Here is a 13298-nt window from a genome sequence, read left to right as displayed (position 1 = left end):
TATATTACTACTATTACTACTATTACTGGTACCAATTCAAACTGTAAACCTTACTAGTTTATTTAATTATAATAGTGTTGTCTAAAGACTGTACTAATATCAACTAATACTACTCACTTTAACTAGATAGTATTAATGAACATAGAAATATTTCCACTATAATTTATTGTTTTTAATAATGAAAATGTTACATATTGCCCCTTTAATGGGACAGGTGTGCTATTTTGGGGGGTTGATTTGAGTCTTGAATATAAATAGTCTTCAGAATTACTAGAAATGAACGAATATCGCAAAATTCCTTCAAAATACTTCCAAAAAATTCTCATTTCAAAGACTAAAAGTGTGATTGGTAAAAAATAAGGAGAGCACCTGTCCCTTTAAACAGAGAGATGGAAAGGCTAAGATAATCATACCTTACTTACATCACTCATTGATTAAAACAAACAGTGGCCAGTAGACATTACTAATTGTTACTGGACAAATGGACCATGTCCACTCAGCCTTCAATAAAACATCTTAGTTATGACTCTGTTATTTTATCAATTCAGCTCATTCTTGTTGAAAAAAACTTGAACAGGCACAGAGTACAGGTAGATAAATATAAAGTTAGAGAAGTATCATGTACAGTACAAGTGGCCTGAAATTACAGCTTCTTCTTTAGATACAATACATTAAATACCTGACTGCATTACTGGGTCACATTAGATATGGCATTTTAGAAATAAATATAACTGTGTAGCAGAACTCAAATTTCAAGCGCCATTTTCAATATCATGTATTTAAGATGAGCCAAAAATACAATATTTATTAGATGATAATCAGAATATAAACTCTAATGATATAACAACACAATATAAGTATATTAATTACTAACAGTATGATAATGGTACCAAGTTATATTCAATAATAAAACAAGGTTAGTACAAGGTCTATCAGTTTAACAATATCACTAACTTACAATACAGTAGTCTGGTGAACTAGAAACTGAGAGAGAACTGGTGATTATTGATAATAGAATTAAGAGTATTATCTTACATTAATTGAGTCATACTCTATAATCATCAAATAAATCTTTTAGACTGTGTTTATTTATCTCCTGTCTGTAACTACTGTTCAAACTAGCCACTATCCTCTAGGCCCTATCTACCAATAATAAATGATCATTCTATGTAATAATGTATCTAGGGCTAACTACTAATCATATGAACAATCAGTGAACACTTTCTTAACCAAGAAAAATAAATCTTTTAGGCTGTGTGTAACTACTATTCTAACTAGCAGCTATCCTCTAGACCCTATCTACTAATATTAACCATGTATTGTAAGTCCTAGAACAGTGAACATATATCTACCAATAGTAGTAATCAGGGTATTTGAACAGTGAACAGTATTTCCAAACCAAGAAATAAATCTGTTAGACTGTGTTTATTTATCTCCTGTCATTTACTGTTTTAACCATCCTCTAGACCCTATCTACTAATAGTAGGTGACCATTATTAGTTCTAGTAATCAAGGTATTTTGAAGAGTGAACAGTATTTGTTAAATCAACATGGATTGAATAAGATTCATCACTGTAATATGAATGATTTTAAAAATGTAAAAGTCACTAATTACTGTTCAGTAACCGTGTGAGTACTGGTACAGAATTAACTCACTACTAACTAGCTTTTCTTACAAAATAAGCTTAATTCAAAAAAAAAACATTTCTGAAACTAGGGTCCATGATTTTTTTTATCTTTTATTTACGGTGTATTTATTTTCTTCAATATTGAATAAGATTACCTCTGTCATGTTTGAATTTAACAAATTATTTTGAAAAGTTTATTCTTTCAGAGAGGGTAACTGTCCTGTCCTCAGAGAAGTATTATCTTTATGGACTAAGATATTTTTGTAACTAGAAAAACAGATACTATAAGCTTATAAACTGTAACAGAAGGCTTGATACTCCATTTATAATATGAACTGAAGCTCAAGAATTAATACGGCACTGATATGTTTTATAATTTTCTAATAAACTCAGGTAGCTCAGTGTTTTGAATTCACTTCACTCATTTGACAATTGTTTTAGAGGAAATTTTTCTGACCCTTGCCATAGCATAGGTCTACAAAAACCTTTCTTCATCAGAGCTTATTTCAAGCCTACGACCTCCGATTCTCAGATCATTCAATTTAACAGTTAGTTAGATGGTTCAGCTTGACTGTAGTTCCTGAAATTTTGGACAGTTTGGTGGGACAAGAGTCAGCAATATTTTGATATATAATAAGTATAGTGTTTGAATTTGAGGAATAGAAAAATGTCTTACCGAGTTTAACTCTAGCATCATCCAGTCTCGTCACCTCCGAAATTAAATGTAAACATCCAAACACAGCAGCAAGACAAATGATCAGTAAAATGGTAGTGGCGTTTCGTAACGTGACGACTCGAAGCGTCCGCAGGCACATGTCATAACATGGATTCATTTAGAATAATTTCAATTTAAAACACCCACAAACACAAAATATAAACCTCGATAAACTTTCACTTATAAACATCAATTTGTCAACAAAACTTCAAGATGCCGAAAATCTTCACTTCCATGTTTTCTTGCCACAGCAAACTGAATGAAAAAATGACAGCCCCTCGTTCACGCAACTACCGAGAATTTTAAATATCTAATCAAATTAATTAATCCAATTAATGGTAGTTAATCCAATCAAGAAATAAACGTGATAAGTAGAATAATTTAAACTATTTGACTGAACGTGAAGCAGACTTCAGCCTTCTTTCATTTCACATCAATAATACACTGCGCATGCTCCAGATTAAACTCAACTCGGCTTCAGTTTAAATTTTCATTGAGTCAGTTTTTATCTCAACCAATAAATCTTCATTTTAAACTTTTATTTTCTAATGGCCGACTTGTCTTTTCCTTATCAACTAAAAACTTTTATTTTCTAATGGCCAACTTGTCTTTTCCTTATCAACTAAAAACTATCTAACAAGTTCCACCTTCACCATTGACACAATTCAACCTTATAGAATGAGTTTACATTTCTTCTGAAGGCCTCAAAACTGTGTAGCTGAAGGTCTTTTTACAATTCTTTTTTTTTTTTTTAGAAGCGTAGTATGATATTGAAGAACGTTGGTTGCACGAAGATTCAGATCACTGAATATATTTTTATTTTTTTGAGAAGGGAAAAGCCTAAGTTTGAGTCTAGTTGCTTTCGGATGAGCCAAATGTAATTTTTTTAATGAAATGACAAAAGGGAGAAAACTCCAAGGAAATAAACGCCTGGTTGATCAAGATTTGAAATAAAGACTGGACGATCTGGTATAGTATTTCCGGTAATGGCTGCCACAGAATCAAAATAAAAATATAAAAAAAAAATTGTCTATACTCACAAATTTCAATGGCTTTCGTGGATATGAACATCAATAAAGGATGGCTGGAGTTAGAAAGTGATCCGGGTCTATTCACTCTGCTTCTAGAAGATTTCGGGGTGAATGGAGTGCAAGTAGAAGAAATTTACGACCTACAAAAGAGCATCGAGGGCCCAGTTTATGGTTTCATCTTCTTGTTCAGATGGATCGAAGAACGCCGATCAAGACGAAAAACCAGCACAGAAGTCGATTCATTTGTGAAAGAAGAAGAAATTGTCAACAGTATTTTCTTTGCTCAACAAATTATTCCTAATTCTTGTGCCACTCACGCCTTACTGAGTGTTTTATTGAACAGTAATAAGGTGTCACTGGGAGAAAACCTAAATGCTTTGAAAGAATTCTCTCATAAGATGAACCCAGAAGATAAAGGCCTAGCTATCGGAAATATTCCAGCTTTAGCCCGAGCTCACAACAGTCATGCTAGACCAGAACCAAAACATCTTCCTGAGAAACAGGCAGGTCTATCAACTGTCAAAACTGGAGAGGCTTTTCATTTTGTAAGTTACGTACCTATAAATGGACGGTTATTTGAACTGGATGGTTTGAAGCCGTATCCTATTGATCATGGACCATGGGAGAAGGATGAAGCATGGACGGAGAAGTTCCGAAGAGTGATAACAGACCGACTGGGAATGGCTACAGGAGGGGAACCAAATAACGACATTCGTTTCAATCTTATGGCTGTGGTTCCAGAAAAACGCCTCGTTTATGAAAACAAATTGAAAACTTTGAAGACCAACAGACGAATTGTATTTGAAACTTTAGAACAAATGGTAAAAGTGAGCCAGACTCAGAAAGATGAATCGAATTATAAAGACGTGTCTAGTACGGAATCATCTCCAGTTAAAATTAAAACAGAACCTAGTACAAGTACAAGTGTTACAACTGTTGAAGGTGAAGTACCACCAGGTGAATCAAGTCCTACTGATTCTGAAATCACATCGGAAGCCGTTAAAACATACGACCCAACTTCTCAATCTCCTGTTAAAGAAAAAGTGAAAATTCAAATTTCTGTTTCTGATGAAAAAGATGGGAATATTACTAACACTATACCACGAACAGTTTCATTAACAGATGTTACGAAACCACTCACCATTGAAACCAAATTTTCCTGTCTATCTGGACCAGGATCAGAAAGTACAGACACTGCCTCTGAAGCAGGAAGTGGATTCAGTTCTCCAGGAAGTTTCCATATTCCTTCGTGTCAGTGTAGTCCGCAAGCTGATGTCATTTCTACTGGCGGTGAAACTGTAACCACTGATTTATCTCAAACAGAAGAAAAGATGGACACAACAGAATCAAAATCTCCTGTAAAACTCAAACATAAATCAAGTCATAGTGGTTTCACGCCTAAAGATTTAGTTTCTTTGTTAAAAAATGTAGAAAGAGAAATTAGTGTGTGTGAAAATAATCTGAAAGAAGAAAATGAAAAACGTCGAAAATATAAAATTGATGATTGTCGAAGAACTCATAATTATGATGAATTTATAACACTGTTTTTATCTATGTTAGCTGAACAAGGATTATTACATAGTTTAGTTGAAGATCACGTTAATAATAAAAAACGAACAAACGTCGGCCGTCTTCAATCAAAATCACTGAGTACAGATAAACGAAAGAAAACAAAAACTCGTAGGAAACGATCTTGAATTGTGTTTTATTGAATATAAACTAGGTACAGTAAGTGATTATCTATATAATATGAAATAAAGTCATTATTTTTGTGGTAAAAGAGATGTTTTGTGAAGCTGAAATCCAGAAAACAGTATATAGTTCTTGTCATGCTACACTCCAATATATAAAGTTTTTTGGTCGATGTTTAGACAGACCATACTTACTTTCCCAGAACACCTGATGCCACATTGCAAATGGTTTGTCATCTATTTTTCTAGAGTCCATAGCTAATATAATTTATTTGCTTTAGTTTGGTGTAAATAGTTTATTGGTACTGGTGGTAGCAGATAAATAAATTTAATACTATTTAATGTGTTGTTGATAATAATGAATTATAAATTAATGTTATCATCCAATCAACTGTGCTCTAGAGTTTTGTTGGTGTTTTTAAAGATAAAATATTTAAACTGAACCTGAATTGTGTTGTTACTCTGAGTTTCAGTCTGTGCTATATTTCAATCTGTGAGATCTTCAAACATACTAATACAACCCAATGCCTGTTGTCCCTACTTCAACAAGTAGCCTATCTATAAGAAAATTGGATCAGGGCAAAGTCTGGTCGATATCACATCCGTATCTTAGATCTGAGGAACATGGAGGGCTAAACTTGTCTGGCTATAAACATGGTTTAAAATTGAAGAGAAAGAAAATGAAAATGTGCAGACTATACATATTTTATTAATAAATGAATGAGCAAATGAAAGATTAAATATCAGTGATGAATGAATGAAGACCTGATGATCGGATGAATAAAAGCTCCGAATACACAAACACAGACAACATTAATATCAAGAGTTTTATAAACTCTAGCTTGCTGAATAACAAGTTACAAGGAATTGATGCATAAATTATAAAATATGAAGGATTCTCAAAAACAATTTATACCTGATTGGTTAGAATTTTTCCCTAATAATTTTCTTCCTATTTTATAATTTATGAGTCAAATTGTTTGTATGAAGTAAATCTAATATATTGTAAAAAGATTGCTTGTATAATTATAATTCTACTATATTGATCATATACTGTATAATGGTGAGTATAATACACACTCTTTCTTATTGTCTACTCTCACAACAACTCATTTTTTATAACAAATTATCATTTCAAGATTATAAAGAGAGGTTTTATACATTTTTTATGTGTATCAGATACACAGATAGCATCAATTTACATCATTCTAATTCCACATAAGCTATGGGTTATCACAAAGTTCCTAATATATCAATTGAAACTTTTTCTCTAGTGAAGCCATAAAACGCTTACTTTTAGTGGAATTTCAATAACACAGACGTCTGATGTAAAATTAGAATGATATAAATTGATGCTATCAGTGTCTCTGATAAACATAAACAGTTTGGAAAACTTCTTTACAATCTGTTACTTTGACAAATGAAAAGAAAGAAATTTGATCAGAGCTCAATATATTACTACAACTCATAACAACTAATACAGATAAAGTTGATAGATCCACTGTCAAACTTTACCAATATTTCACTAAAATTTAAAATCTTATCAAGATCTCAGAATCAACAGAGAGAAAGTAAGTCTGATAATAACCTGATGTAACTACAAGCTCTATATCTAATAATATAAACAGATAAAAACTACTGTTCATACAATAAACAAACATACAAATATCATGTAATTTACACTTTGTCACATATTTTGGTTCATTTGGCCCTACCCATAACATAGACGTATGATACAGGTGGGATATCGGCATGTTTAGGATGAAAATTCTCAAAAACTAGCCATCCAAAAGTGGATTGGAGGATCTCTAATAAAAAGTGACATTATAAATCTGATATCCCATCTGTATATAGCATCCATGGAAAGGGTAGAGCTAGATTAGTCAGGCTATAACAGAGTTTTCAAAACCTAAAACATAGATAAAATAAACAGCTCTACTGTCATAAATTTATTATAAATATTCTTGAAGTTTATATTATATTGTATACTGATTAAAAATATAAAATTTATATAATTAAAAGTAAAATGAACACGTCACAATCTGAACACAAAATATCACCAAGCAGTGTGAACAGACATTAAACTACAAATATTGAAAGATTTTGAAAAGGAATTTTCTAGTCACAATTATAACTTCTATTTTGCTAGAGAGACCACATGTTTATTTGGTGGTAGGGTTTTTCATCTTTATATCAATTTCAGAGAGTTCACATAGCTAATATTGTTTTTTTCTTTCTTTCTATCTTTCTTTCTTCCCCTTCCATCCTGCATGATTACAGTTTCAGTTAATAGAACACTTATATTTTATTATAGATCTAATATTTCTAACTATCTTTTAAAACTATAAGATTGAAAATTACACATAATCATAATTATAAAATAAACTCGCCTATTATTGTAAATGGACTATTCTAAATACAAGTAATACTAGTAAAAGGTATGAAGATAAGCATGTGTAGAATAGTTCATAATGAGATGAAGGGGGTGTTAAATTAATGATACACAATAAATTCTACTTTGAAATTGATACAAGAAATTTTTTGGCTTTTCTGACTTTGACTAAAAACACAAAAAACTTTCATACATTATACAACTTTCTCCCTACCTCACATACAAACATTGATATAAAATACATTGTTTACTAAAGCTGATATCATTCTAGAATTTAATCAAAGTTAATAATTTACAATTAATACTAGTAAAAACTGAACTAGGGACCTGTAATCTTAATAACTAATTTCAGAAAATAGAAATAAAACACCTGAAACATTTTACTCAGAGTTACACGCTAACTGATCTTCAGACAACTGATTGGATAATAAAAGACAATTTAAACTAGATTTAAAATGATTGACTAATGAGAAGAGAGTTCAGTTTTTGAGAATACAACCTCTCTAGGGTAGAATGAAACAGAAAGATAATTATAAAGATATTACATCATACTTTGTATAACTTTATTTAATGAAAAATTAGGAAAATGATTATAGTCGCTGTAATATTTCATTCTTCCCTCTAGCTCTAATTATCCTAAATATCAAGAGACGTTCACCTTCAAGGTCACATCCAGGAGGTCACAACACACATCAAGGTCAGTCTTTGAAGGTCACAACAACACTGAAGGTTAAACACAGCCTAAATTCACAACTACGCAGGTTACATATTACAAGGTCAAAATCTTTTCAAGGTCAGCATCTCAACGTCAAAAACACAAAAGGGACGAAAACATAAAATGTGTATTAATAGATAAAACTTTAAATAAACTTTGTAACCATAGTAACAGAATTCTGAACACAAATCTCACCAAACCTCATTTCTTAACAAAAATATCAAAATGGTAGAAAAACATCACAAAATAGGGTAGATAACTCCAATTAGTCACATTAACGTTAAATCAATTTCACCTGTCTCTCAGTTTATATTCACGTGTTAAAGTTATTAACTGAGAACGATATAGGAATTCAACATTCTGACGGTTTGTTGGTTGAATTCACTACACTACCTTCAACTTTAGATTTAATTCACTTCCATATAACTCACAATAATTTCTCATCTTATATTCTATTTGTTTGTTAAATTTCTTGAAAAATACACAGTTGATCTGTCAGTTGAATTCACTTAAAGGTATCAACTATTGAATTATAATTTCAGATGTATATTGAAATCCTTGACACCATTCACTCAGTTTATAGATATCATCACAAATATATACAGACACAAAATCCAATTTAACTTTTAAATTACTTGCTGATATCGTGTTGCGTTTTGCCGTTTTATTCACTTCTCTCCATGTTATAATAATATAATTCTGGTTAAAATAACAAGAAAAATCATGTATAAACATTGAGAAATTCACCAGAGTCATTTTACATTCAAAAATATTATTTGGTTAAGTTTATAACTTATTCAATTGACTTCTTGATATCGCAGCATTATTTTAGCATCAAGACAAAAATTATTTTTACTTTCAATTCATTACAATTGTCTGTCTAACCGGAAATGCAGTCACAAATTTTTCACATCTTCTTCTTAAACTAAACATTTTCAAATCCTAGACCTGTTTATTTGACATCACTATTCACAAAGTTTAGGTTTACTCTGTTCAAATATTGAAGTTTGATTGCAACAGACTTAATCCGGTGAAGTCGGATATCAGGTATCAAGTATATTTGACAACGCTCAGTTTTGATCCAGATACATCTCAGCTTGAATCAAACAGTTATAAATCTCACGAAGAGAGAATCAACAAGTAGTAGCACTGGGCCGGGCTCTTGTGTTTCCTTTCGTAGCCTGAACTGGAGGACTGAGTCTCATCGTCAACGCCGAACCCAGACATAATTTAGTTGGTGCATGAATATCACCTGGTAACTGAATTAAAATAGTACCAACAGCTGCAATACCATCGTCTGTAGGTTCCACTGCTATCGGTGCTGTACAGAGTTGTGGTTCTTTGATATTAATAGGTGGAAGATGAATAGGACTGGGGTTCGGACAATGCATGTTTTTAGGGACTAGTTTCAACGGTCGATTTTTACGTAACGAGAATGAAACAGGGGTAGGTATAGAATAGTCATGTTTTATTAAAACTAATACTTTGGCAAACGGTCTGGAAGCCATACATTCCATCTCCTGGGCTCGTAATTGACGATTTCTCCTCGTATCAAACGCTTGTTTCATTTTCCATAACATAACACACATTGCTAAAAATAGGAAAAAACACGAGAAGAAGACAGAAAAGAAAACGAAAAGATCAATATGGGGTTGATCTTGACGGAAATACAAACTTCCATACGTCACGTTATGTTTCTTATCTCCTTTACTAGAGAGAACGATAAAAAATCGCGAGGTACCGAGTTTATGAACGTCGCTAGGTAGAGTAATGACTAAGCGAAATTGAACATCGCGAACCACTAATATTGTCATATGTTTTTTAATTGTAATAAAAGTATTGAGATCGTTGGCCTTGACCTCCTGTAACGAAAACGGCCCCGTCACAGGGGAGTTAACTGCAGCACGTTTTCCATGATTAGAATCTTCAAACACACTTCGTTTATTTCTACGTAATAAATCTGAATGACCAAATAAAGCTTCCGAAGCATCAACTATCAGTTTATTATCAAGATGTACAAGATGAATTCCATTCGTTACATTCACATCAGTCACAAATATTTCTTCACTGTTCGCAAAATACACGTCAACACCTACAAAATAATAATAATAATAATAATAGTTCAAAAAACCTCTACTCTTTCTGATTGGACAATTTATTGAGAACATATTAAATGTTTTTTTTAACTTTACCTATTATTCTTATGAATAATAAGAATAGTAGCCTCAAAATAGTACTGATAGTCTTAGAATATCTTTATGTTGATAAAAATATAAACATAGCACATATTATATCTTTCAAATTTGTTTTTACCGAGGACAAAATTTGTGACTTTTTTGGGTTGAAATTTGTAGGAGAGAAATGTGTTTTGTTTCAATGTAAACTTACAAAAGATTATATTTTTATCAACATAAAGACATACTAAGTACTATTTTGAAGCTATTTTTATGTTTTCTGACTATTATTCTGTTATTAGTGATGGAGATTTTAAGGAACTAAGAAGTAACAGGATGTTGATATCAAACAATAAACTGAGATATTGAATATTACAGGTTGACATCATGAAGATAGTTTAACACAGACCGTGGTGTTCTAAACATCAATTCAAAATAAAAAACTTGTTAAATTAAGAAAAATAAAAGTATGATTACCTCCCATTGTAACATCAATAGTTACTCGTATATCAACGTTTAAATATTTAGGTGGAACTTCAAAAAACACAGTACGACCTTGATGTAAAGGATGGGGATACTGATTACAATTCTTCTGTGTTTCAGGGTCAAAACAGTATTCTCTATCAATAGTCAGTTGACGATAACATTGATGACCTTCTGTTGGTGTACCAATAAAATACTCTTTACAATGGGAACACTGAAATATTACATAGATATATTACATACGCTTTGTAAATCATTAAAATATGGCAGTACGAGTTGGGCTCTTATCAATTATATAGGAGTTAACTCTCTCCCTACTGTAAAATAACCTTTCTGGAGTTAACCCTCTCCCTACTGTAAAATAACCTTTCTGTTAACCATTCACTCTTACTTTACTTCTATATTCCCTCAACTTCAATCTATGGGAACTAAAACAATGTTTTTTATAAAAACTCACAAGATACTTCTGTTAGAAAACATTGTTAAGTAGATATTACTATCAAGTTATACGTACCTGTAATCTCCAACAAGGTATACTATCATCTTTACTGTCACATTTACTCTCTGTATTATTATGACATTGACAGTTTTCACCAGTATGTTCATTACACATATTACTATGTCCATTACATTGACACCTGTAAAATTACAAATTCAAGTTAAAAAGGTTTTTTTAATATTCTATCTTGGACACTGCAATTCCAGTATAACTGTACAATTACAAATTCAACTTAAAACAGATTGTAAAGAGGTTTTGTTATGTGTATCAGGGACACTGATAGCATCAATTTACATCATTCTAAGTGTTTATATCTTAATAACAGCTCAGCAAATAGTGAGGTCATATATCATCTGATTGAAAATTTGAATCACTGTTTGAAAGTATATCATATACACAAGGTAATTCTTGTAAAAAAAAAGGCGCACTACGTTAAACAAATGGAGTTGAAATCAAAGATCTTGTATTGTAATAGGTCAAATTTAATCAACTTCTACAAACAAAGTTTCTTACTTGATACAACCCTCTGTTTTGGGTCGATCTTGTAGTCTAAAATAACCATCCAGACATTTTTCACATTTTGTACCAGTTGTATTATGTTTACACTTGACACATTTAGCATCACTTTCCATTGGTCCTCTACCAGGTCTCTATAAAATAGAGGAACACAGCTTTAACCCTTGTATAGCAACTTCTTACCTTTCAACCATCCTATAGTGCTTCCAAGAGTCCTGGTGTCAGTTCTCACCCCCTAATACCTAACAACCTATCCTGGGTAGGACTAGCAATATATGAAACCCCAAACCTTACACACATCAAACATCAGACATGCTCATTTCAATAGTTAGGGGCAAGGATGTGGGGTCAGCATTGTTTGTGATCCCCTACACCAAACCTCGCCCCCTAACCTACCCATTGCCCCGTAAAAACACCAGACTTACCCATTGCCCCCTGACAACACCAGACCTACCCATTGCCCCGTAAAAACACCAGACCTACCCATTGCCCCGTAAAAACACCAGACCTACCCATTGTTCCATAAAAACACCAGACCTACCCATTGCCCCGTAAAAACACCAGACTTACCCATTGCCCCGTAAAAACACCAGACTTACCTTCTCATAATATTTCACATGACTAATCTGAGCGAGATCTCCCATTTCAATCTGTGAGGCTATAAATTCTTTATGAGTTAAACATTTAGATGAATGATTATAACAGAACATTAAACATGGTATACATTCTCCTCCGTCTCGTGGATTTCCTACAAAATGTTCTTTACATTCCTGACATTGAGCTCCCTGAAATAAATTAAATAGAAGTTAGAAATAAAGCAAATAGAAGTTAGAAATAAATCAAATAGAAGTTAGAAATAAATCAAATAGAAGTTAGAAATAAATTAAATAGAAGTTAGAAATAAATCAAATAGAAGTTAGAAATAAATTAAATAGAAGTTAGAAATAAATCAAATAGAAGTTAGAAATAAATCAATTAGAAGTTAGAAATAAATCAAATAGAAGTTAGAAATAAATTTAATAGAAGTTAGAAATAAATTAAATAGAAGTTAGAAATAAATTAAATAGAAGATAGAAATAAAGCAAATAGAAGTTAGAAATAAATTTAATAGAAGTTAGAAATAAATTAAATAGAAGTTAGAAATAAATTAAATAGAAGTTAGAAATAAATTAAATAGAAGTTAGAAATAAATTAAATAGAAGTTAGAAATAAATTTAATAGAAGTTAGAAATAAAGCAAATAGAAGTTAGAAATAAACCAAATAGAAGTTAGAAATAAATCAAATAGAAGTTAGAAATAAATCAAATAGAAGTTAGAAATAAACCAAATAGAAGTTAGAAATAAATTAAATAGAAGTTAGAAATAAATCAAATAGAAGTTAGAAATAAATTAAATAGAAGTTAGAAATAAACCAAATAGAAGTTAGAAATAAATTAAATAGAAGTTAGAAATAA

The 13298-nt window shown here is 31.5% G+C and overlaps 2 protein-coding genes across 2 annotated transcripts in view; one reads left to right on the top strand and one right to left on the bottom strand.

Moving 5' to 3' along the window:
- Positions 1-3406: 3406 nt before the first annotated feature.
- LOTGIDRAFT_175432 (hypothetical protein) lies at positions 3407-5071 on the top strand (the record flags this gene model as incomplete). Its single annotated transcript, XM_009056648.1, has 1 exon — positions 3407-5071. The coding sequence occupies one exon, from the start codon at positions 3407-3409 to the stop codon at positions 5069-5071; it is 1665 nt and encodes a 554-aa protein (XP_009054896.1).
- A 4234-nt stretch (positions 5072-9305) lies between these two features.
- Positions 9306-13298, bottom strand: part of LOTGIDRAFT_145046 (hypothetical protein) — a gene marked incomplete at both ends in the record, with an annotated part of 8715 nt that continues 4722 nt past the window's right edge. The window contains 5 exons of the mRNA XM_009056647.1: positions 9306-10264; positions 10824-11043; positions 11344-11467; positions 11842-11965; positions 12467-12629. Of these exons, the coding sequence (XP_009054895.1) occupies positions 9306-10264; positions 10824-11043; positions 11344-11467; positions 11842-11965; positions 12467-12629 (1590 nt within the window). The remainder of the gene's footprint in view (positions 10265-10823; positions 11044-11343; positions 11468-11841; positions 11966-12466; positions 12630-13298) is intronic.

The sequence above is a fragment of the Lottia gigantea genome (genome assembly GCF_000327385.1).
Source record: "Lottia gigantea unplaced genomic scaffold LOTGIsca_281, whole genome shotgun sequence".
Taxonomy (NCBI): domain Eukaryota; kingdom Metazoa; phylum Mollusca; class Gastropoda; family Lottiidae; genus Lottia; species Lottia gigantea.
This window is presented reverse-complemented; position numbering and strand designations above follow the sequence as displayed.